A 26,670-nucleotide genomic window follows, 5' to 3' on the forward strand; every position below is an offset into this window, starting at 1 on the left:
ACTGATAAAGCACTCCTAGTGCAAACGTGGCTTTAGTTTGAAGTATTTTAGATTCTCCAAGGCTAAAGATAGCTTCCCCAGATCTTTTTTTTTTTTTTTTTTAATGTTGAATAGCATTGATCTGAAGATGGTCTTATTAGACTCTGTCCCTTCCTTATTATATTACTATAGATATTTTGCTTTTTAAGACTCTGGGTATGTCTGTAGTTCAAGTTGGAAGAAAAAACTATTCTTCTGCTGGCCTGGAAATATGTATCTCAAATCAACAAGCCTTGCTGCCTAGATAAGATTTCTTCCTCTGGGACAATGTTCTTAATTTTGTGGTCAAGTTACCAGAGGAGGCCAGTATTGGAAGAGGGTAACCTGTTGGGTAGGACCTTGCTACAGGCTGTTTTGGATGGTCCAGACTCTGCAGCCCAGAGCCAGGGCATCTGTAATAACAATGTATTGATATTAATGCTTTAATCATCGGGTCTTCCACAGAAGGTACAGGAGACTATTCAGAATCTCCTTTTTGAGACACCAGCCATCATCTTCACAGTCTCAAGGACTCCATGGTTATGTCTGAAGGCTTTGGGGATTTATACTCCACTCCCTAAAAAGAAGCAATTCCACCCTCAGTCATTCCAGTGCTACGCATCCTTTATGGTTAGGCAATCTGTCTAGGAGGAAAGGGAAAAGTCATCAGGGTAGAGCCCACCCTCCTCACTTTTTTGTCTTCAATAAGCTCTTCTAGACAGCCTGGAAATGCCAAGCAATCTGTTTGACTGCCATGTCGAGGACAGCTTCCAAGTTTGCCTTACACCAGTTCCTATCTCTGTTTTTTCCAACGGGTTATCCTATGCCTGTACCCACATTACCACAGATCAGTGGGTCCTAAGCAGGGTGGAATTAGGCTACATCCTTCAGTGTTTTTCTATACCACCCCCCTCCCCCTGTCCCTCTTTAGGGACTACTCTCATGAGGAGGTTCCCCCCTTCGGAGGTCCAGTCTCTCCTCCTGTTGGGAGCTATAGAAGAGTCCCCTCCTCTCCACAGAAGGAAAGAGTTTTATTCATGCAGTCTAATTCCAGAGTCAAAAGAGGTCGTAGACCCATATTAGAGCTGCGAGAGCTGAACAAACGTATAAAGAAAATAAAATTTTGCATGGTGACCCTAGCATCCATTATTCCCTACCTGGATCCTGGGGACTGGTACACTGCCCTTGAGTTGAGAGAGACACATTTCCATATGGCTGTCCGTCAAAGCCACAGGAGATTTGTAAGATTTATGAGAAATAACTCCCATTATCAGGCCACACTCCTGCCTTTTGACCTATCTGTGGCCCTGAGAGTATTTACAAAATACATGGTGGTGGTGGTTGCGTTCCTAAGGAAAACAGGAGTACAAGTATTTCCATATCTGGATGACTGATTGGTGGGAGGTCTCTCCAAGAGCCAGGTAGAATTCTGTGTGTCCAAGATCCAGTCCATCTTTAGAGTTGTGGGACTGCTTATCAATGAAGACAATTCAGTCTTTTCCCCTGTTCAGAGAATATTGTTTATAGGAGAAGTCTTGGATTCTATGTTAACCAGGACTTTCCTCCTGCAAACCAGATTCCAGATGATGATAGTCATTGTATTGGATCTGAAGGCCCATCTAGTCACAACTGTAAGGAACTGCCTCAGATTACAAGTTACCAGAGGCCTCATGTACACATGTGGTTCAGCATGCCAAAATTTATCTAAGGAAGTTGCATCGGTGGCTGATCTCAATATATGCTTCAACTCATCACTAGACATGCTGGTTCAAATGCCCGTAGGAATTGTAGCCACTACGAATTGGTGGATGGATCTAACAAATGTATGCATTAGAGTTCTGTTCATGTCCACACAACCACACTGACTCTGGTTACAGACACTTCTCTTGGTTGGGAGCCCACCTGAGGAATCTACAGACTAAGGTCTTTGGTGTCACTAAGATTTAGCTGTCCACAAAAACATGAGAGAGTTGAGTCATTTATCTTGTCTGTTGGGCTTTTCTCCCCCACATCAAGGAAAGACTTTTCTTGTTCTTATGGACAACACAGCAGCAATGTTCTATGTGAACTGAAAGGGAGGGGCCAGATCAGATCATCAAGAGATGATACAGCTTGGGAGTTCTGTATCGCCAACACGATTCACCTCAAAGTGTCCCACCTTCTGGGTGTTCAGTACAGTCTGGCAGCCTCCTTGAGCAGCTCTTCCACAGAGATCATGAGTAGTCTCTCTGGCCAGATATAGTAAGACTGATTTTTCAAACCTGGGGTGTTCCTCGCATACTCCTGTTTGCAACTCATCACAACAGGAAGTGACATCCTTTTTTAACTTTTTTTTTATTCTAGAGCAGATCACATTCAAGGATCTCTGATGAAAGCTTTCCTATTACTCTGGAAAGACAAGCTAATGTATGCTTACCATTATCAGCATTGGTTCTCCAGCCTGTTGAGCTTCTCAACCAGGGCTCCTTTTACACTTCTTCCAGAATCAGACCAAATCTCACAGGACTATATATGCTTTTCATCTTGTGGCATGGATGCTTCATGATTAACCTCTCAGGAGTTCTGTTTAAGGGATGTACAAAACATCCTCCTGAACAGCAGAAAGCCTTCTGTTAGGTACAATTACCTATTTAAGTTCTCCTTATAGTTCTGTTGGTAGTCACAGCAGAAAGGAGGTTCACCAGACTGGGTTTCTATATAGCTTGTTCTGAACTATTTTATTTCACCTGAAACAGCAAGGTCTTTCCATTAGTTCTATCAGGGTTCACCTAGCAGCTGTCTCCACTTTCCACCCTCCAATTGCTTGTCACTCAGTTTTCTCCAGTCCAATGTCACTCAAATTCTTAAAGGGACTGGACTGGTTATATCCCCAAGCAGAGGATCCTGTCCATCTTGGGACTGGAATCTGGTGTTAACAAAGTGGATGTGTTCACTCTTTGAACCATTGCTTACCTGTTTGTTACTTCTGTTAGTGAAAGTAGCTTTTTTGATGGCTGTTAACTCTGCAAGAAGGGTGCTAGTGTTACAAGTCTCGGTAGCTGGGCCACCTTATACAATCTTTTACAAGGGCAATCTATACTTAGCCCACATCTGAAAATTCTGACTAAATTAGTGTCTCACTTCCAATTAATCAAGCAATATACTTACCAAATTTCTTTCCTAAACCCTGTCCTCATAAGGGTGAGGAGAGACTGCATACCACATGAGGGCATTAGCTTTTTACTTGGACAGGGCTAGACCATTTAGGTCATCATCACAAGTGTTTGAGGCATACGAAGACAGGCAGAAGGTTCTTCCAGTCTCAACTCAGAGAATCTTGTCATGAATTTCCTCCTATCATAGGGTCATAGAATCATAGAATATCAGGGTTGGAAGGGACCTCAGGAGGTCATCTAGTCCAACCCCCTGCTCAAAGCAGGACCGATCCCCAATTAAATCATCCCAGGCAGGGCTTTGTCAAGCCTGACCTTAAAAACTTCTAAGGAAGGAGATTCCACCACCTCCCTAGGTAACGTATTCCAGTGTTTCACCACCCTCCTAGTGAAAAAGTTTTTCCTAATATCCATCCTAAATCTCCCCCACTGCAACTTGAGACCATTACTCCTTGTTCTGTCCTCTTCTACCACTGAGAACAGTCTAGAGCCATCCTCTTTGGAACCCCCTTTCAGGTAGTTGAAAGCAGCTATCAAATCCCCCCTCGTTCTTCTCTTCCGCAGACTAAACATCCCCAGTTCCCTCAACCTCTCCTCATAACTCATGTGTTCCAGTCCCCTAATCATTTTTGTTGCCCTCCGCTGGACGCTTTCCAATTTTTCCACATCCTCCTTGTAGTGTGGGTCCCAAAACTGGACACAGTACTCCAGATGAGGCCTCAGCAGTGTCGAATAGAGGGGAGTGATCATGTCCCTCGATCTGCTGGCAATGCCCCTACTTATACATCCCAAAATGCCATTGGCCTTCTTGGCAACAAGGGCACACTGTTGACTCATATCCAGCTTTTCGTCCACTGTAACCCCTAGGTCCTTTTCTGCAGAACTGCTGCCTAGCCATTCGGTCCCTAGTCTGTAGTGATGCATTGGATTCTTCCGTCCTAAGTGCAGGACTCTATAAGAATGTGCTACAACATTATTAGTGTAACAGATCTGATGTCTGTACGAGCCATTTGTAGAGCTGCAACTTGCTCATTAGTGTATTCCTTTGCATCTCATTATGCCATATCAGCATAACAGGTATGATGCCAAGCTTGGAAGAACAGTCCTCCCACTATTGTTCAGATAGACCCTGATCCCACTTCCAAACTGAACTGCTTGTGAGTCACCTGAAGTGAAATGGACATGTGCAATCACTCGAAGAAGAAAAAATGTTTACTAACCTGTTCTGTAACTGTTGTTCTTATGACACCCACCCCTTTCCCCTCTATATTGGAGTCTGTCCAGTAAGAAGGAACTGAGCATTGTTGGGGACAGCTCCGTCCTTTATACTATGCATAGCAGTATCAGACAGCAGAGGGCACATGTGCCACCCTGATGGGTGTCTAAGGGAAAAGTCTCTAGCTGTGGTGCACTGGACACGCACACCTGAAGAGGAATGACCATGAGCACCATATCTTGAAGAACAACAGTCACAGAACAGGCTAGTACTCGTTTTATCTACGGACAAATTTTCAACAATTAAGCTCTGGGTCCAGGTAGTGGGTCTCATGGCTTCATTAGTACATTTTCGTAGGCCTAACTAAATGAGACTTCATGTTTGCTCATGAATATCTAAATATTAGTGAGGTCAGTAGTTAAGTGTACAAAAATTTGTCTGCCCGGTATCTGAAAATCTTCACGTGTGCAAACCAATTCTGTATGTTCACAGGCACTAATGAACTGTCTCTTCATTTCCTGGTAATGGTTTTCCTTTTCTGTAAATCAGTTTCATAATACAGATTTCTTTCAATTACATTTTAATAAATTGAGGAAACTTTAGCTGGAACTTTAGCTTTAGCATACATTTAGCTGGAATTGACTTGTAATAATACACTTCATACTGCTCCTTTTAAAAATATTCTTACAGTAGTGGAGTATACTGTCAAAAAATCCACAATTTCATAGTCTTCCTTATTAATATTGCCTCAAGTACAAAATTAATCCTTTTGATTGGATGTACTATTTGTCCTAATACTGTTTAATGAGAACTTGTTTGTGCTAAGTACATTAGCAGAAAAATTGCTTTTCCGGAGTTTCCAGGTGTCACAGAAGTAATTTCTCTTTAGGTCAAGATCTTATTCAGCATAATTCTTCTGGAAGTAATGAGTTGAATGGGAGTTTACGACTGACAACACCAACAATCAGCAATCAATCAACAGGTGCTACGTTAACTATAAGCAATGATCAACTTCTGTCTCAGGGTACATCACTGAACGCTTCAGGTAAGCACTAATTGATTTCTTAAGAGAAATAATAACTTTCTGTGTGGAAAAATAGTTGCTGGGCCTGTTCAGTAAATCTAGAATGTTAAATTCGTTTTGTTCCCTGATTATAAAGCCCAAGATTTTGTCTGTTCTCTCACCTGACTCCATCATGTTTCATATCAATTGAAATGTTCATCCCCATAGGACAGGGAGCAAGGGAGAACAAGGGAGTGAGTACATCTAAAACTGGTGCACTGGGATAGTTAAAGGAATAATGCACAGAGGTTTCCTATTAAACTGGAGGCATTAGGGAACCTGTCATGTGGCCAAGGAACAGTGATAAAGGAGTCATGATTCAGATTTCCCATAGGACTTAAGTTATCACATTGTTCTGTAAATATGAAACAGTTCATACTTTGTACTCATATACAAACGGTGAAATTCACTGTCTGTGTCTGGTGTGGTAGGTCCCTTTTGCTTTCCTTTCCTCTCTCCCTTAGTGGATGCAGGTCCTTTGTAATTATAAGCAGGCAGTTCTTCTTTGAGAGCATCCCTCTGGGTGCTCCACTTGAAATACGCATGCACCTTCAATTGGAGATTGTTGGCAGCAGTGCTGTTTGGCCTGCACATGCGCCCTACCCATCCTTGTGCCCCATACTGAGGGCATATAAGGTTGTGACAGATGAACTGTCCTCAATTCCTTCTCAGCTGCCATGGCCAGAGGCAGAGAGTTCAGCAGTACTCACTTGTGCAGATGCCTTCCTCTTAGTTGCTATTTTTAGTTTTATTTTTATAGTTAATTATTTTATTCTTTTACTTAGCTTAGTGTTTTGTTTCTTTTGGGATCTTTTCCACTAGCCGAAGCTTTGGCTCCTTGCTGCCTCCACTTCCCTTTGCACAGGGGTGTCCATTTTCAAGGAGCCTTTTTTGTTTTGAGGCATGCTTATACTCCCAGTCTTTAAATATTACCTCACTTGCCTGGAGTCCTTCCCAGTTAATGACAGCCACTCCCACTGTGTCCACTTGGGAATACCCGTGTGCTCTCAAAGTGCAAAATCTGCACTAGTTTTAAGAGCCATTCTAGGGAGATTAAACTTCACCTCTTCATGATGGAGTGCTCCCTTCATCCGGCTTCAGGTCCAGGCCCGGAGACCCCCCCCCACCCATACAGTGGCCTCCAAGCCACGATATTGCCCCATCAGCCTCCAGTAGACCTGCATGTGAAGTGGGAAAGATTTCTATCAAAAGCAGAGAGCTTCTGATATTGACCTTCTGATAGCTAAGAGGGCAGATGAAAAGTATTAAGTTCTAATTCACGGTTCAGAATTTTTATTTTCCCACCCATCCCCTAACTCATGGATTATGGATGCAATGAATGAACAACACAGGCAGCACCATTTGAAGACCATCTCATGATAGGGCTAATGTTCCATGAGCACATAGATATTTTGGTCAGAAGAGCTATTCAGTTGCCACCGTGCCACCCTGTAGTTCAGAGCTTAGGGATCAGTTTCAGGCAATTGTTGCAGAAGGGCATCTATCCAGAACAGCTTTATGGTCCTCTCTTGATGCCGCTGGCAAGTGCTGTTCAATCCAGCTCCACAGCTGGATTGTCAGTCGAGTGTCAGGTCTCATGGTTGCAGTCCTCTGGAATTTCGTGTGAAGTCCAAAACATTGTAGAGGACCTCTCCTTTGATCATCTGAAATTATTTTGCAAGTTCTCGGAGAGGGCTCTGCATTCTCCAGGTCTCCAGGGCAACCTTTTATTTGCTGGGCATAAATACATTTGCAAACCAGAGGAGATTCAGTTAGCCTCAGACAGCACAGAGATTTTGATCCGCTCAGTTTTCCACCTACCACAGCACCTTGGAAACACCTAAAAGGAAAACCTGAATGGAGAGGGGGAAATTCTCAACTGCTGCACCTGGATTGACGCAGCGGCCACCATCAAGAAAGTGGTTGTTTTGACTCCTTGGTCGAGGGTCACAAACATCTCCGCAATCCAGATTTGCTGCTATACTACTCTGCCCTTTCGTTCCTCCCAACTTCTGGGGATTGTGTCTCCCGTTTCTGAACCTCATGGCAGCAGATTTCTTCAGATAGATGGCTCTTGGAGGTTATAACTTCGGGCAACTCCATTCTCTTGCATTCCATACCCTGCCTCCCTTCCCTGTCCCTTTTCAGGGATCCATCTCATGAACCTCTCCTGAGGTGAGAGGTTCTCTCCCTTCACTGCATAGGGGCCATGGAACAAGTTCCGACTCAATGTAAAGGAAGAGATCTGTTCTAAGTACTTCCTGATTTCCAAAAAGAGGGGTACATGGAAGCCAATTCTAGATCTCAGCATACTGAATACCTTCATCAAGGTACAGAGATTCATGATGGTACCACTAGCTACTATCATTCCATCCCTAGATTCAGGAGGCTGTTTTGTGACCCTTGACCTTCAGGACGTGTACTTTCATGTCACAATACAGCCCTCTCACAAGAGAGCCTTACACTTTGTCATAGGTCAGGACCACTGTCAGTATCGAGTCGTCCTTTGCAGCCCATCTGCTCTGTACCCAGAGTGTTTACAAAAGTTATGATGGTAGTTGCCTCACAGCTTTGCCAATGGGGAGTAATTTGTTTCCCTTATTTCAATAGCTGGCTTCTTAAGGGGTGTTCCTATGCTGAAGTTCAAACTGCTGTAAAGAAAGCTATGTCTCTCTTCCACATGCTTCACCTTCACCTCAGTAATGGAAAATGACCCCTCTTACTTCTGTGGAGAATGGAGTTCATAGGGGCCACTCTCGATGCCACGACATCCAGAGCCTACCTACCAGAGGACAGGTTTCTCAGTCTGACGTACTTAATAGCTCAAGTCCAAATGAATCCCCACACCGTTGCCAGACTGTGCCTGCAGCTCTTAGGGCATGTGGCAGTGTGTACTTTGTCATGTTACACACTTGCTTACATATACCCTGCTTCAAAGCCTGGCTCAGGACAGTTTATACCCTCCCAGCAGAGAGAGTTTGAACAAGTTGCTCTTTAGTCCCAGCTGTGTGCTAGTCTTTCTTGAATGGTGGAAGAATCCGGACAAGGTATGCTCAGGGATTCCCTTCAGTTATCTGCCTCCTTCTGTCGCAATAGTTTTGGATGCATCCATCTGAGGATGGGAAACTCATCTATGGGACCATGTTATCCTGTGCAGATAGTCCGCCCAGGAGTTTACATATCAACTTTCTGGAGGTCATGGCAGTACATTATGCTTACCAGCATGATAGAAGGTCATTCTGTTTGTCTAATGACAAACAGGACCAGTATGTACAACATAAATCAACAAGGGGTTGAGATCCCCTTCTCTGTGCTCAGAGGCACTCGGGTAATAGAACTGGTGTATAGTCCACCATATCCATATCTCAACAGGTTATTTTTACAGCTGCTAAAACACCATTGCTGATTACCTCAGCCAACACTTCACCTTGGATGACGAGTGGGAAGTTGAATACTAAAGCAGATTTAGTATGAATACCATACTAAAGCAGATTTTCCTTACCTGGCGTCTTCCAAACAAAAGACATTTTTTCCAGTACTGCAAACCGCAGATGTGCAAAATTCTGTTTGAGAAGACGTTTCAGTCTCCATTCCATGGGGACACCTTTTTCCTTTCCTGGTCAAAGAGTCTCCTATATACCTTCCCCTCCAATGCTGCTAATCTTCAGCGTTCTAAACAAATAGGACAAACCATGGTAATTTTGATTGCACCAACCTGGCCAAGACAGGTATGGTTTCCTTACCTTCTTTATTTCTGCTCCCAGCCCGCCATCGTTTAGGATTTGGGGAATATTTGTTACCCCAGCTTGGAGGCTCTCTGGCTAATGGCTTGGTACCTAGATGGCTTTCAGGATTAGAACTCTCTTGTTCCAGAGAGGATCAAGAAGTCTTTTTTTGAACAGCAGTAAGTAGTCTACCATGAATTGTCTTCAGAAATGGAAGTGATTTTACCACTGGTGCACATACTATCACCTCTCTCCTGTTGATTCTCCATCTTGGAGATTTTGGATACCTATGGATTCACTCTGAAGAAAAGAGGTCTCTTGTTAAGCTCCATTCAAGTCCATGTAGAAGCCATCACAGAATTTAATTCTCCTATGGAAGGTTTTTCAGTATTTGCTCATCCTTCAGCTTCCAGATTCATCAAAGTGTTATCAACTCTCATCCTAAGTGTGAACATGGGGTTTGAATAATCTCCCTGAGAGCCATTAGCTTCTTGTACGCTTCTAAATCTTTCCATGAAAATGGTTTTTCTAGTGGCAAATACCTCTTGTAACCATGCCTCAGTGGATCACAACTGAGAATACCAAATTCAGGATGAACTGTTGAGAAACAGGGCAAACAGACCCCAAAACTGGTGGTTATTCTTTCACAAGATATACTAGACCAGCAACAGAAGTACACTGACGTTTCACCGCACTGGCTAACAAGAAGTCAGAAAAGCAGTCTCCTTAGGTGTTCTAATCCTTGTATCACCACCAAAAACACTAGACTTAATGAAGAGTGGATATTTAAAACCCTTCTGATCCCAAAGGACCAGCCACATTGACCTAGGTCAATATCTAACTTACCCAGTAATCATGCTGTTGTCAGTCCTTTAGTATCTAATATCTAAAGGTTTATTTATAAAAGAAAGAAAGGTGAGAGTTAAAAGTGGTTAAAGGAATCAAATACATACAATAATTGCAAGGTTCTTGGATCAGGCTTGTAGCAGTGATGAAATTAAACTGCTGGCTTGTTAAGTCTCTGGTTGCTTCCAGATCACTGGAAGGTCCTCAGTCCTTTGGACTTACACTCATGGGAGCATTCTAACCATAGTCCAGAGGTTAGAGTAGGAAAGAGACAAAATGGAGATGTCTCCACAGCCTTTTATAGCTTCTGCCATGCAGAGGGAAACCCATTGTTTCAAACAAAGCCCTCTGTCCAGTTTGTGGAAAAATACAGGTACCGTAACAAGATGGAGTTTGGAGTCACATGGGCAAGTGTCAAGGTTCCTCCCCCACTCCGAACTCTAGGGTATAGATGTGGGGACCTGCATGAAAACCTCCTAAGCTTACTTTTACCAGCTTAGGTTAAAACTTCCCCAAGGTACAAATTAATTTTATCTTTTGTCCTTGGAATAACCACTGCCACCACCAAACTCTAACTGGGTTTACTGGGAAACGCAGTTTGGACACGTCTTTCCCCCCAAAATCCTCCCAACACTTGCACCCCAGTTACGGGGAAAGGTTTGGTAAAAATCCTCACCAATTTGCATAGGTGACCACAGACCCAAACCCTTGGATCTGAAAACAATGAAAAAGCATTCAGTTTTCTTACAAGAAGACTTTTAATAGAAATAGGAGTAAAGGAATCACCCCTGTAAAATCAGGATGGTAGGTACCTTACAGGGTAATTAGATTCAAAACATAGAGAATCCCTCTAGGCAAAACCTTAAGTTACAAAAAAGACACACAGACAGAAATAGTCATTCTATTCAGCACAATTCTTTTCTCAGCCATTTAAAGAAATCATAATCTAACGCATACCTAGCTAGATTACTTACTAAAAGTTCTAAGACTCCATTCCTGTTCTATCCCCGGCAAAGCAGCATACCGACAGAGAGACACAGACCCTTTGTTTCTCTCCCTCCTCCCAGCTTTTGAAAGTATCTTGTCTCCTCATTGGTCATTTTGATCAGGTGCCAGCAAGGTTACCTTTAGCTTCTTAACCCTTTACAGGTGAGAGGATTTTTCCTCTGGCCAGGAGGGATTTTAAAGGGGTTTACCCTTCCCTTTATATTTATGACACGCCCCCCAAATCTCAGCTAGGGTGAAACACTGGCTGGGATTTCTTCCTGGAGCTCTAGGAAAAACAGAGTTAATAAGACACATGCATCTCTAAATATACTACCAAGTACATAAAGACTAACAATATTTTCCACATCTCAAGGACGATTTTAACCAGTTGATTCTGGGAAACTTTCACGGGAGAGTGCATCAGCCACTTTGTTAGAAGCTCCTGAGATGTGTTGGATGTCGAAATCAAAATCTTGGAGAGCTAAACTCCACCGAAGAAGCTTTTTGTTAGTTTCTTTGACGGTATGAAGCAACTTCAGTGCAGCATGGTCGGTTTGCAGGTGGAAACGCCATCCCCAAACATATGGGCGTAGCTTTTCCAGAGCGTAGACAATGGTGTAACATTCTTTTTCACTGACTGACCAGTTGCTTTCCCTCTCAGACAGTTTTTTGCTGAGGAAACACTACAGGGTGGAATTCTTGATCAGGTCCTTTCTGCATTAAAACTGCTCCCACACCATGCTTGGACGCATCTGTGGTTACTAGGAACAGTTTGTCAAAGTCTGGAGCCTTTAGTACAGGGTCAGACATGAGTGTCGCTTTAAGCTTGTTAAAGGCCTTCTGACACTTTTCGGTCCACTGAACGGCATTTGGCTGTTTCTTTTTTGGTTAGGTCTGTCAGTGGGGCGGCGATTTGGCTATATTGCGGTACAAATCGTCTCTAATAACCGGCCAAGCCTAAGAAGGATTGAACCTGTTTCTTTGACTTTGGGACAGGCCACTTTTGGATAGCATCCACTTTGGCCTGTAGGGGGCTGATAGTTCCTTGACCCACCTGGTGTCCAAGGTAAGTCACTCTGTTTAGGCCTATTTGACACTTCTTAGCCTTAACAGTTAGTCCTGCCTCCCTTATGCGCTCAAGGACTTTTTGCAGATGTTCCAGGTGGTCTGCCCAGGAATCCGAAAATATGGCCACATCGTCAAGGTAGGCGACTGCATATTCTCCTAATCCCGCTAGGAGACCATCTACAAGTCTTTGGAAGGTGGCGGGTGCATTTCGCAGCCCGAAAGGGAGTACATTAAATTCATACAGCCCGAGATGTGTGGTGAAGGCTGACCTTTCCTTGGCAGATTCATCTAGCGGTACCTGCCGGTACCCCTTGGTTAAGTCCAAGGTAGAGATGAACTGGGCCTGTCCCAGTTTCTCTAATAGTTCATCTGTGCGTGGCATTGGATAGTTGTCTGGGTGAGTTACAGCATTTAGCTTACGGTAGTCCACGCAAAAAAGTATTTCCCTATCTGGTTTGGGAACTAGAACCACTGGAGATGTCCATGCACTTCCAGAGGGGCGGATTACACCCATCTGTAACATATCCCGGATCTCCCGTTCTATAGCAGTTTTAGCTTGAGGAGACACCCGGTAAGGTTAGACTTTAATTGGCCGAGCATTACCTGTGTCAATGGAGTGGTATGCCCGTTCAGTCAGTCCTGGGGTGGCTGAGAACATTGGCGCGTATCTAGTGCACAGCTCCTTGATCTGCTGTCACTGCATGTCATGGAGAGGTTCACCTCTTCCACACCACCAGCACTTTTCCCTTCGTAGTAGACACCTTCAGGCAACTCAGCGTTGTCTCCTCCCTGGGCTGTAAACTGACAAACCTTTAATTCTCTGGAATAAAAGGGCTTTAGAGAATTAATATGGTACACCTTAGGCTTTTGGTTGGAGGTGGGGAATGCTATGAGATAATTAACAGCTCCCAGGTGCTCCTGGACCGTGAATGGCCCTTTCCACGATGCTTCCATTTTATGGGCCTGGAGCGCCTTTAAGATCATGACCTGGTCCCCTACTTTGAAGGAACGCTCTCTGGCATGTTTATCATACCAGGTTTTTTGCTCTTTTTGAGCATCCTGTAAGTTTTCTTTAGCAAGGGCTAAAGAGCTTTGAAGGAACGCTCTCTGGCATGTTTATCATACCAGGTTTTTTGCTCTTTTTGAGCATCCTGTAAGTTTTCTTTAGCAAGGGCTAAAGAGGTTCGGAGGGTGTTTTGTAGGTTGGTTACAAAGTCCAGAATGTTAGTTCCTGGAGAAGGTGTAAATCCCTCCCATTGCTGCTTCACCAACTGTAATGGCCCCTTAACCTCACGGCCATATACAAGTTCAAATGGGGAAAACCCTAAACTGGGATGTGGTACAGCTCTGTAGGCAAAGAGCAACTGCTGCAACACTCGGTCCCAATCATTGGAGTGCTCATTTACGAATTTACGTATCATGGCCCCCAAAGTTCCATTAAACTTCTCCACCATGCCATTTGTTTGATGATGGTAAGGAGTGGCAACCAAGTGATTTACCCCATGAGCTTCCCAAAGGTTTTCCATGGTTCCTGCCAGGAAATTAGTGCCTGCATCTGTGAGGATGTCGGAGGGCCAACCTACCCTGGCAAAAAAGTCTGCTAGTGCCTGGCACACACTTTTAGCCCTGGTGTTGCTTAGAGCTACTGCTTCCGGCCATCGGGTGGCAAAATCCATGAAAGTCAGTATGTACTGCTTTCCTCTGGGTGTCTTTTTCAGAAAAGGACCCAGAATATCCACAGTTACTCGCTGAAATGGAACTTCAATGATGGGGAGTGGCTGGAGAGGGGCTTTGACCTGGTCTTGGGGTTTTCCCACTCTTTGGCATACTTCACAAGACTGGACATAGGTAGAAACATCCTTGCCCATTCCCTCCCAGTGGAATGACCCCCCAAACGGTCCTTGGTCCTGTTCGCCCCAGCATGGTCACTAGGGTGATCGTGGGCTAAGCTCAAGAGCTTGGCCCGGTATTTAGTTGGAACTACCAACTGTCTCTGAGGATGCCAGTCTTCCTGGTGTCCACCAGAAAGAGTTTCCTTGTATAAAAGTCCTCTTTCTACAAGAAACCTGGATCGATTAGAAGAACTGAGAGGCGGTGGGTTGCTCTGTGCCGCCGTCCAAGCTCTCTGGAGGCTTTCATCTGCTTCCTGTTCGGTCTGGAACTGTTCCCTTGATGCTGGAGACATCAGTTCCTCATTGGATTGTGGACCTATGCTTGGTCCCTCTGGAAGCGATGTAGGGGATGGGGCTGTTTCCACTGACTGTGAACCGCTCTCTGCTGGGACACTATGTTGGGGTTCAGGCTCCTGCTGAGCCTCTTGTGTAGGGTTATGGGCTGTTGCCGGTTCAGGTTCGGTGGGGCCCTCTGGTGTTGAGGTTGCAAGTACTGGAGTTAGTGCTGGCAAATGGTCTGGTGCTGGTTGTTCCGCTGGTTCCGGTTCTGGGACTGGTTCCGTCTGGATCTCTGGGACTAGATCCACTACTGCTGTTGCAGACATTGGCCTGGGGTCCGGGTCCATCACCTCTGACTGGGTCCTGATAGAAGTTTCCGGAATAGAGCAAGGCCTCACGGCTTGTTTAGCCTGGCTACGGGTGACCATTCCTGCCCTCTTGGCCCGCTTCACATGATTGGCCAAGTCTTCCCCCAACAGCATGGGGATGGGATAATCATCATAGACTGCAAAAGTCCACGTTCCTAACTAGCCCTGGTACTGGACAGGCAACTTGGCTGTAGGCAAATTGAAAGAGTTGGACTTGAAGGGTTGAATCATCACTTGGATCTCTGGGTTGATTAAATTGGGGTCCACGAAGGAAGCATGGATAGCTGACACTTGTGCTCCGGTGTCCCTCCACACGGTGACCTTCTTCCCGCCCACACTCACAGTTTCCCTCCGCTTCAAGGGTATCTGGGAGGTATCTGGGCCTGCAGACCTCTGGTGTGATCCTGGTGCAATGAACTGTAATCTGTTGGGGTTCTTGGGGCAGTTGGCCTTTACATGCCCCAGCTCATTACATTTAAAACATCGTCCAGCTGACGGGTCACTGGGGCAAGGTGGGTTGCTGGAGAACGGGGTGGCGGGACGATAAGGTGTCTGGAGGGTTCTTTGGGAGGTAGGTGGGGTTTTGGGCGGCCCCCGGTGATAGGGTGTGGTCTGGGGTGGTCCCTTCTGCTCTCCGCTCCAACTGCGACCAGTTTTCTTCTTCTCGGCCACCTCCACCCATCTGGTCCAATCTCTCCTGCCTCGATTACAGTTTTGAGCTTCCCATCTAGGATGTATCTTTCTATTTCCTCAGGAACACCCTCTAAGAATTGTTCCATTTGCATTAGGAAGGGCAAATTTACTGGAGATTCAACACTTGCTCCTGATATCCAGGCATCCCAATATTTCACAGTGTGGTAGGCATGTCGGGTAAATGACACGTCTGGTTTCCACCTTAGGGCTCTGAACCTCCGACGAGACTGCTCGGGTCTGACTCTCGCCTTGGATTTAAACAGTTCATACTTGTTCATGTGTTCTTTAGGCATTTCAGCTGCCACCTCAGCTAAAGGTCCACTGAGCTGCGGCCTCAGCTCTACCATGTATTGATCAGTAGAGATGTTGTACCCAAGGCAGGCCCTTTCGAAGTTTTCTAGGAAGGCTTCAGTATCATCGCCTGCCTTGTAGGTGGGGAACTTTCTGGGATGGGGAGTGGTACCTGGAGAAGGATTGCTAGGGTTTGTTGGTATATTCTGCTGAGCCTTTACCTTCTCCATCTCCAGTGCATGCTTCCTCTCTTTTCCCCTCTCTTCTTCCACATGCTTCCTCTCTTCTTCCTTCTCTTCCTTCTTCAGCCGCATGAGTTCTATCTGTCTTTCATGTTCCCTTTGTTTTTCCTTAGCCTGAAATCGGCTAATTCCAGCTTTTGTCGAGCCGTGGATTTTGTCATCCTAACCTCTCTGTTTTTTAACTAACTTTACACCCGAGGTTTAGAAATAAACAAACAAAACTTGGCTGTAAAATTTTGCTGTGCTGGAATAGAATACCTATTCTCTGATAGTGATTGTCAGCCTACAGAAAAAGACAATTCCCTTATCTCTGCTCTGGCCCCAAATCAAAGCAAAAAACCTCCAACTACTTGGAAACCTGCTTACCAACAGCCACCACTGCCACCATGTCAAGGTTCCTCCCCCACTCCGAACTCTAGGGTATAGATGTGGGGACCTGCATGAAAACCTCCTAAGCTTACTTTTACCAGCTTAGGTTAAAACTTCCCCAAGGTACAAATTAATTTTATCTTTTGTCCTTGGAATAACCACTGCCACCACCAAACTCTAACTTGGTTTACTGGGAAACGCAGTTTGGACACGTCTTTCCCCCCAAAATCCTCCCAACCCTTGCACCCCAGTTCCTGGGAAAAGTTTGGTAAAAATCCTCACCAATTTGCATAGGTGACCACAGACCCAAACCCTTGGATCTGAGAACAATGAAAAGTATTCAGTTTTCTTACAAGAAGACTTTTAATAGAAATAGGAGTAAAGGAATCACCCCTGTAAAATCAGGATGGTAGGTACCTTACAGGGTAATTAGATTCAAAACATAGAGAATCCCTCTAGGCAAAACCTTAAGTTACAAAAAAGACACACAGACAGAAATAGTCATTCTATTCAGCACAATTCTTTTCTCAGCCATTTAAAGAAATCATAATCTAACGCATACCTAGCTAGATTACTTACTAAAAGTTCTAAGACTCCATTCCTGTTCTATCCCCGGCAAAGCAGCATACCGACAGAGAGACACAGACCCTTTGTTTCTCTCCCTCCTTCCAGCTTTTGAAAGTATCTTGTCTCCTTATTGGTCATTTTGATCAGGTGCCAGCGAGGTTACCTTTAGCTTCTTAACCCTTTACAGGTGAGAGGATTTTTCCTCTGGCCAGGAGGGATTTTAAAGGGGTTTACCCTTCCCTTTATATTTATGACAGCAAGTCACATGTCCATGCCTGCTATAGCAGAGGCCATTACTCCTACTCTAGTTAAAACATTCACAGGAAAGTCCATTAAGGTGTCTTCCATGGTTCATTGTGAGTTAAGTGTTCTTTGATGGGCCATTCAACTTGGATAGTTCCTTCACAATGTGCTGGCTAAATACCTTGTTGGTGCTACCATAGGAGCAAACATTTGAAATACAGGTACGTAGTTAATATTCATAACTTGATATACAAAATGATGCATTCATACAAATAGGATAATCGTATTCCGCAAATCATAATTTTTCCATAGACATCTTACATAATTACTGCAGTGGTTCAGGTCCATACTACCCTCCTTCGGTCGGTAGTGCGCATCCTCAACAGGAGCACTTCCATTGACCTAACCCTAACCTAACCCTAGCCCCACAGGCTCCTGGCTTCCCGCTCACCACTAGCTGCCCTCCCCTACACACTCTCCATTAGTGTCCTCCCAGATACTTTCTAAATGGGTTTCCATCTTCATCGTCTCCTGATATCCAGCTACTAATGGGCCATGTCCAAATAGGGTAATAGCCCACTTTACTAGATTTCAACCTATGTCCATTGCCATACTGAAAGATATTCCTGTTACAGAAATCTACAAAGCTGCTACATGGGCATTAGTTCATACTTTCTCAACACATTAGACCTTGGTGAATGCCTCTAGAACAGATGCTACATTTGGTTCTGCAGTTCTACGAACAGTTCTAGGCTGGGTTCTGAAGTGCCCATCTCCTTCAGAGGATACAGCTAGAGAGTCAACTCAAGTAGAGTGTGCATAGGGGCATTAATCGAAGAAAAATAAGTTGTTACTTACTTTGTACAGTAACTAGAGTTTTTCAAGATGTCTCCCTGTGGGTGCTCGACTACCCGCCCTCCTTTCCCTTGAGCTGCAGTGTCTCTTCTCACTGGGACTTCTGTGGTAGAAAAGAACTTGAGGATAGTTTGTCAATCACAGTCCTAAGTATCCTCAGTACAGGGCATGAAGATGGCTAGGGTGCATACATGGACTGAAGGAGCATTGTTGCTGAAAGTCTCCAATCAAATGTGCCAGGGATGTGTGTACACCTCAAGTGGGGGACACATCTCAAATAACTCATTATACAAGGTAAGTAATGTCTCCTTTTGTCTTAGTGTCTGAACTGGCTCTGAATAGTTATAAATGAATTCATTAGATTTAGATAGTGGCAGTGCAGCTTTTAGATTATTGCAATATTTTCTGAACACCCTGAGGATGACTTTCTCATAGCCCCAGTTATTTCAGATTCAGAATAAATTGGTTCATGACTTTATGAACAGGCAGCTTGTCTTGTTGGAACTCCCTTGTGGCTATTTCAAGCCACTACATTTCTATTATTTTCATACACTGTAATGTGTTCTAACGTAGGTTTATATTTTTGGGGCCCTGTTCTGTAAACAGATGCATTAACTAATCTGTTTACAGAATTTTGGTCTTATGTTGTTGTTGTTATTTTTATATTAGAGTGGACACATCTCACTGTAATATCTGAGCCTTTTATACAGGAAAATAAGATCTGGCTCTGCTCTCGCTATCCTAATGTTTGGTCACTTTTACTGGTTTTTGTTTTGTGGTGGAATTTTCTTTCTTTGGGTTTCAATAAATTTTGTTGTCATCTTTGCTTCTGGTGTAAGTAGACTTTTGAAAAAGGTGAGTTTTTCCTTTGAGTTCCTAAGGTGATCAGATGAAGACTCATTCTGACCTCCTGTGGTAGGGTGTTCCATAGTGTGTTACCTATCACTGAAAACTTGTCTTCAGTTATACTGCTTGTAATGGACCCATGTCCATGCAGCACAGTGCAAGGCTCTCACACATACATCTTTGTGATGCTACATATCTGGCAAACTCCAGTTACAAGGAAGTAAATTGTTTTTCCCGTTGTTTGCCACCTGTCTGACTAAAAGAGGAGAAAGATCTGCAGTAGTGCCACCAACTCTTAGCAAGCAAGAAATTATCACCTAAGTTATTCACCTAAAATAAGGTAGCTCTGTAGTTAGGATTGATGCTTGTTTCCGTTTTTAATGTTGTGCATACTTTATTTTTTGCAGAACTTAATACTTCAAGTGGAAATCTTCCTTCAACACCACCCATGTCTCAATCCACAGTTTCTGCTCAGAATTTAGTAATGTCTTCGTCAGGAGTTGGAGGAGATGGTAGTGTCACCTTGACCTTGGCTGATACTCAGGGCATGTTATCTAGTGGTCTTGATTCAGTTACACTTAATATCACTTCACAGGTCAGTGCAATTTACTGCTCTGCTCTTTTGGTAAAGTAATAGTACAACCTCAAGGGACTGGAGTGTCTGAATGTTTTTTCAGAAAGTAATTTTTACCACTTACGCACAGTAGATGAAGATGCAATAAACATTTTTGCTGCTAACAGTGTGCACATTGTTGCCTAGAACCATGACAGAATTTCTTATGTGGAGCTACAGCTTATGCCACCTCATGCTCCCATGGGAAAGCATGAAGGCCGGAGTTCCCGTGATCCTCCCCAAGTTTCCTCTTACTGTCAGTGGCAGCAAAATGGAACCAATCTTTAGAACAGCTTTTAGTTCTTTAATTTTCAACTGCATAATCCCTGTCCAGATTGAATTTCTTTGATTTGATCCCCTTATACAACACTCTCTCCCCATTCCCCCTCCCCCCTCAGGACATACCCCTTTATAGAAAGATCTCAAGATGGTGGAGTCAAAACCTTCAAGCCTTGTTCATCCTTTGACAGACTAATTTTTCTTAAAGACGGACACAGCAGTTGCCTGGTTTTGGGGTGTATAATTCATCCAAGCAGCAGGTGCTCGGTTTGCCTTTCATTCTCTACTCATCTTAAAGGTCAAGAGAAGCGAGACTGAAGCTCCATCTCTTGGAACAGTCTGAGAGTGACGTGAGACCCAGAAGATCTAGGCTCTAGTATCCCCATACTGCTCAAATTTGCACCATCCAGCACTCCATTAAGCAGGCAGGTAATGCCAAGACCACAGCAAAGAAGACTGCATCAAGAAAACAACTGGCACTGACATTAATATCTACACCGGGGGGGGGCAAACTTTTTGGCCTGAGGACCACATTGGGTTTCCAAAATTGTATGGAGGGCCGGTTACGTGGCGTGGCTTGGCTCCCGCTCCCTATCCACCCCACCTGCTTCTCGCCCCCTGATGGCCCCCCCAGGACTCCTGCCCCATCCACCTCTTGCTGTCCCCTGACTGCCCCCCGCCGCCCCATTCAACCCCTCCTCTCATTCCTGACTGCTCCCCCAGGAGCCCTGCCCCATCCAACCACCCTTTCTCCCTGACCGCCCCTGGAACCCCTGCCCCTGACTGCTCCCCGCCGCCCCATCCAACCCCCTCTCTTCTTCCTGACTGCCCCCCCCCCCGGAGTCCTGCTCCCATTCAACCCCCTTTTCCCCGCCCTCTGACTGCCCTGACTCCTATCCACACCCCCGCCCCCTGATCACCACCCCGAACTCCCGTGCCTTCTATCCAACCCCCCGCCTGCTCCCTGGCCCCTTACTGCACTGCCTGGAGCACCAGTGGCTGGTGGTGTTACAGCCGTGCCGCCCAGAGCACCAGGACAGGCAGCCATGCCGCCTGGCTGGAGCCAGCTACACCACCGCACAGCACAGAGCACCGGGTGGTCAGGCTGCGGCTCTGCAGCTGCGCTGCCCAGCAAGAGCTCGCAGCCCCGCCGCCCAGAGCGTTGCGCCGGCGACACAGTGAACTGAGGCTGTGTGGGAGGGGGAACAGCAGGGGAGGGGCTGGTTGCCAGCCTCCGAGGCCAGGAGCTCAGGGACCGGGCAGGAGGGTCCAGAGGGCCGGATGTGGCCCATGGGCCATAGTTTGCCCACCTCCGATGTACGCTATCACCAACTGCAGCATTGAACCTATCAAGACTTTTGACATTAAAGATGATGCCATTTTTGATAAATTGTATGGTCAGTTGGTCAAGAGACTAAATAACCAATGTCAGTCAAGTTTATTAATATGATATAGGAAAAAGGTTCTATATGACACCAATCTTCAAAAGAGCCATCCTGTAGAGCAGTGTTACGTTCACCTTATTACAGAAGGTGTGTTCTCCAAAGTTCTACTCCTGAAGCAATCTTAAAAGAAACCATATTCCTCATTTGAAACTAGGTTCAACTAATTAGCTTTTTATCTTGTTTTTCTGGTGTGCCCCTTATCTTTGTTCTGAACACACTGTGCATTCTAGGTCATGATGGACCCTTATCTTTAGTATGGGTAAATGCATTCCAGGTACTAAGGGATCTGAAGACACCTCCTAAACCTGTACTAGGATAAATAGGTTTGTGAGGGTAACTGCCTTTCTGTTTCTATAAGGAAACAATTATATGTCCTGATACTGACAATATTCCTATCTACTCTAAGCCAAAGTTAATGCAAGGTGGTATGGGATATTTCACATAGGTGAACGGGATTATTTCAAAGGTACAGACTAATTTGGGATTTATAACTGCTATATTAATACTTAATGTGGATACTTAATGCTTTATATATATGTATGATAGCCAGCATAAATTAGTCAACATCATAGACGTTCTTCTTAGCACATACACAGCTTCGTATACACAGCGAGCCTCAGGTGGCATATGGCCAGGATTCATCACTGAATTTGGTCTGCTAGTTGGATCATTAGCTTCCCCAGCCTGGACTGGAAACTGGTGGGGAGTGCAACATGAAAGGTGATCCATGCTCCCCACCACAGACATTGAAACAGGACACTAAAACAGGCCACCCAGAACACTGGGACAGGAGTTTGAGGAAAAGCTCAGTGTCTTCTCATCCAGAAAGAGACCGGAAGGCAAGAGGATAAACCTTATCCAACATGAAAAATGAGTGAAAAGGAGTAGATTGCAGGGCAGCAGACTACATTTAGTACCAAAAGCACCTGTACTATCATCAACTCTGGCATTGGGTGAACTATCGTGGACCACACCCAGGACATACATCAGCACTGCAGTATCCAACAGGGCCAACAAGGCCCCAGCACTTATGGCTCCCTACTCATCAGTGCCACCCATGAAAGAGAGAGACAGCTTGCATCCTGGTGATGAGGTGGTACTAGCAGGGAGTTGTCCCTCCCATGTGATCCATGAGTGGTGCCAGCAAGAAACCCAAGGAATTCATCAGAGCCTTTGACCTGCCAGGACTGGCATTGGTCCAGTCAGCAACTTACCAGCCACATGGATGCATATGGGATGCCTCCTTGGCCCCTGTGGTGTACGGTCCATCTTGCCCGGTCTCTACCTTCCAAGCCCCTTGTTTCAGTCTTGGAAGAGGAAAAGATCTCCTTCTCCAGCAGCATCCTTGCCTCAGCCACAGTCGCTGGATCTTTAGTGGTCTCAACTGTCCAAGAGAAGTCTTGTTCGGCCAAGAATGTGCCAAAAGATAAAGACTGGATTTGTTTGGGGGAAAATCCTACTCTGTGCATTGTTTCAATTGTAAGTGGCTATCAGGGTTTCCAAGCCAAATGTGACGTTTTAACTTGGGGCAGAGTGAATGTTGTGAGAGCAGAGAGGAGCTCAGGGACATCATAAAAGCAAACTCAGCTGGTGGCCAAAATGACCTTATAAGCAGCTATGGTCAGAGCAGGCACTGCAGCTAGGTACATGGCCTAAGTGTTGCCAATGTGGAAGGCATGTTGGCTCCAGGCTGTGTGCCTTCTTCATGGAGTACAAACTATGGTTGAGGATCTGCCATTTGAAGTATCAGAGAGAAAACTGACACTGCCTTTATGCTTGCTCAAGGACTCCAGTGTGACTGAGCTCTCTTTTGCGCCAGCAAAGACAGCACACGCTGTCCTACTGTAGGCAGCCGAAATACCATTCCAAGAAGCTGATAAGGTACAGTAGAGGACATCATTTTTCATGAACTCTGTCCACACATAATGGCAGCAGATGTGACTACTCAGACGAGAGTTGCACCAGGACAGGTCCATGGAGCCCTTTTTTGGAAACTGTCTAACCTTATTCCAATGGGCATTGATCGGATATTACCACTGATAAATTGGGTCTGGACATCGTAACTCAAGGTTATACTACCCAGTTCCTTTCCCTCCCCTGTTTTCTCTTCCATGCCCCTTTTCAGGGACCCTTTTCACAAGAGCCCTTTACAAACAGAATTGGCCTTCTTTCTCTACCTCGGAGCCATATCAGAGGTGCCTCAGGACTACAGAGGAAGAGGCTTTTACTCCCCGTCTTTATCCTTTATCCCTGTCTTTAGACCGGAGGAAACTAAACAAATACATATGCTGCCTCAGATTTAGGATAGTAACACTTTGCTTCTATCATTCCATTGCTCCCAGCTCAAGACTGGTTCATCTCATGACTTGCAGGATGCCTCCTTCCACATAGCTCTCCACCTCCCTCACTGGGAGAACCTCAAATTTATAGTAGGACTCAACCATTTTCAATGCAACTTTCTACCCTTTCGATTCTCCATGACACCAAGAATATTCACTTAGTGCTTGGCCATGGTAGTGTCACTTGTAGGGAAACAGTGACATCATGTCTGTCTATACCTAGATGACTGGCTGTTCAGGGGCAAGTTCCGGGATGAGACAAGACAGCCCTAGATCAAGTTCTCCTCCAGTTCTTTCAGTTAGGGCTCCTGGTGAGCTATGAAAAATCATCTTTCATGCCCTCTAAGAATGTAGAATTCAGAGGAACTCTGCTCAAGTCACAGATATCATAAGCATACATGTCAAAAGACAAATTGAGATCTCTTCAGTTGCTTGTATGTGACATAAGGATGAGACTACCCATGAACTTTTGCATATGCCTGGGATTATTAGAACACATACATGCATGTACTTATGTGATATTGCTTGCCTGACTTCACCTGTGGCCATTACAGCACGGGCTAAGGACTGCATATTCCCCATCCAAACACAATATGAACCTGTTGGTCACTGTCCCGTCCCAAGTTTTGTGAGAACTTACCGAGTGACTAAACCTCTTGATTTGAGGAAAGGTGGGTCTCGTCCTCGATTCCCTTGCTAACAGTGAAGCTTATTACAGATGAAGCAGGGACAAGTTGGGGTGCCCACCTGAATCAACTCCAAATACAAGGAGTGTGGTCTCCAGGCAATCTGAAGTTACGCGTTGTCAAGATGAGGGCCACCAGCTTGGCCTGCATAGCATTTGTGCAATGTCTGTGAAACAATATAGTGCAAACTGTGATGGACAGTATGATGGTGATACACTGTATCAGCAAGCGGGGTACCAGATGGTCCTCACTTTATCTGGAATCCATCAAATTCGGTGAATAGTGTTACCAGTGCGGGATGATTTTCCACCAGACTTTCTTCTTCCAGAAGTCAACCATGACCTTACAGACTTCTTGAGCAGAAATGTGGTAACTAACCATGAATGACTGCTGTGGAATCCATCCTAGACCCAATATTCTGATGATGGGGGACCCATCCAAATAAGCCATAGATTTATTTTTGCCACAATAGAGAGTGCCAAATGCAAGGTTTTCTACTCCAACGGAGGCATATACCTAGGGTCTCTGCTGGATGCTTTTTTTCTTTGGTGGTCTCACAGTCTCTTTTATGCCTTCCAACCGATCCCCAGGATAATATCCAAGATCAGAGAGGACAAGGCTACCATTATCATGATAGCCCCCAATTGGCAGGGACAGTTTTGTCTGTCAGACCTATTATAGATGTCCAGCCAACCTCCTATATGCGTCCCTTCTTTGCCCAGACATAGTGTCTCTGAACTCTGGACAGATACTGCACCTGTACTTGCACTTGCTGCACACAGCTGTCTTGGATACTGGGGTGGATGAGCATTCATGACACAGATTGTGGCAGGTGCAAGAGGTTCTTATGCAGAGCAGGAAAACTAGCAGAACTTTTTTTTCAAATGGTGATTTTTTTTTTCCATATAGGCAGCCCAAAGTAATGTAAATCTTGTTGAAAACCTGATTCCAGATTCTGGACTGTATGCTGCTGCAGTTTTTCACACTGTACAGTGGTGAGATTTATTAAGGGCTTCCTTCGTGCCTGACATCCAGTTAGAGACCTGACTCCTCTTTTTGCCCTCCTCTGGCTCATGAAACCTTCCTTTGACCCTTCATCAAAATGTTCGTTATACCACCTACCATCAAGACAGTCTTCTTAGTTGCTATCAGGTTGGTATGGAAAGTCAGCAAGATCTAAACCCTTATGGCTGGACACCATACACATTGTTTTAACAGGGATAAGGTGGTGATGATGAGTCCCCTCCCCAAGTTCATCCCCTAGGTGGTCTCAGAATTCCATCAGAATCAGTCACTCATCTTGGCAGTCTTCTTCTCAAAATCACACTTGTTTTCTCCAGGAGAAAAGAAATTTCACACTCTGGATGTCTCCAGAGCCCTACTTTACTATTTAGAAGAACAAAGCCCTTCAAACTCACTGTGTCTCTCTTTGTGGCTTTATCAGATGTATGTAAACGCCAAGCAATATCTTCCCAGAGACTCTCAAAGCAGATCACAGAGTACATTACCATTTGTTACCAGCTAGTCAATGAGCGTGTCTTGCTAAACAACAAGGAGCGCTGATGAACAGAGCACAGGCAACCTCGTTGGCCTGCTTCAGAAATGTGCTGAGCTCAGAGATTTTGATCTTTTTAAAAATATGCACCTGACAGGATAGCCAGGGGAGACACCAAAAGTGGGATTGCAATCTTTGGCTATATCTACACTTAGGGAAGTGTGTAGAATACAGGTACTACATGTGTAGCTACATGCTTCAGTGAAAGGCAGGCTGTGTTCACACCTGACACTGCAGGGTATAGCTACACGTGACAGTGAAAGGCTCCAGCAGCAGATAGTTGTCTGAGCTGTTCCCTGGTACCTCCCCGCTGTCATAGCCTTTCACTGTGGTGGGGAAAGGCTGAGGCAAAGGGACCCTAAAAATAGCAGTGCAGACATGAGAAGCATTTGGCACGTTGAGAGTTGTAGGCTATACATCTTGGCTGTATAGGTAGGGCACTCTGCTCACCTAAGCCGTGCCTTGTCAACTATGCTGATACTTATACCCATGCTAGGTGGGAGTGTAAAGTGTCTTCTTTACACAGGATCGTAAGTGTAAACATAGCTTTTGATTGTACAGCTGTGGCTTCTTACTCCCACCATCTGAAGGGGAGACTGCTTGCTAGTCACTTATAGTGGGATCTGCACTGACACACATTGTACGTGAAGAGAAAAGAATGGCTACCTACCTTACAGTAACTGTGGTTCTTTGAGATACTGTAGTCAGTGTGGTTCTGTGATCAACCCTCCATCCCCATTTTTTGGAGTAGTCTGCAATGTGGGCTTTGAGTTGCAAGGGAACTGAGGAAGTGTCATGACCCCTCCACCATTTATCCCTCAGATGGGAGCACAAGGATGCCTATGCAACCCTCATATCCAGTATAATCTGGTCTTGTGTGTGTCAGGTGCGTGCCTCCTACAGTGAGATTGACACTGTGTACATCGTGTCAAAGAGTCACAGTTGCTGTAAGGCAAGAAACTGTCCTTTCCATGTGTTGTAGGATATGTAACTCTGCTCCTTGCTCCTGTCTACTCTGTAATACTGCAGTACA

At 45.0% G+C, this 26,670-nt stretch overlaps 1 protein-coding gene across 6 annotated transcripts in view; it reads left to right on the forward strand.

The window, feature by feature from the left end:
- The window catches only part of ZNF236 (zinc finger protein 236), a 199,259-nt gene that overhangs the window by 126,079 nt on the left and 46,510 nt on the right, over positions 1-26,670 (forward strand). For all 6 annotated transcript variants that reach the window (XR_007355241.2, XM_048840075.2, XM_048840076.2 and 3 more), the window contains 2 exons: positions 5,276-5,431; positions 19,128-19,315. Coding sequence is in view for 5 of the 6 variants with exons in the window: in XM_048840075.2 (XP_048696032.1) it covers positions 5,276-5,431; positions 19,128-19,315 (344 nt within the window). In the remaining variant the exon portion in view is untranslated. The remainder of the gene's footprint in view (positions 1-5,275; positions 5,432-19,127; positions 19,316-26,670) is intronic.

The sequence above is a fragment of the Caretta caretta genome, chromosome 2 (assembly GCF_965140235.1).
Source record: "Caretta caretta isolate rCarCar2 chromosome 2, rCarCar1.hap1, whole genome shotgun sequence".
Classification (NCBI taxonomy): Eukaryota; Metazoa; Chordata; order Testudines; family Cheloniidae; genus Caretta; species Caretta caretta.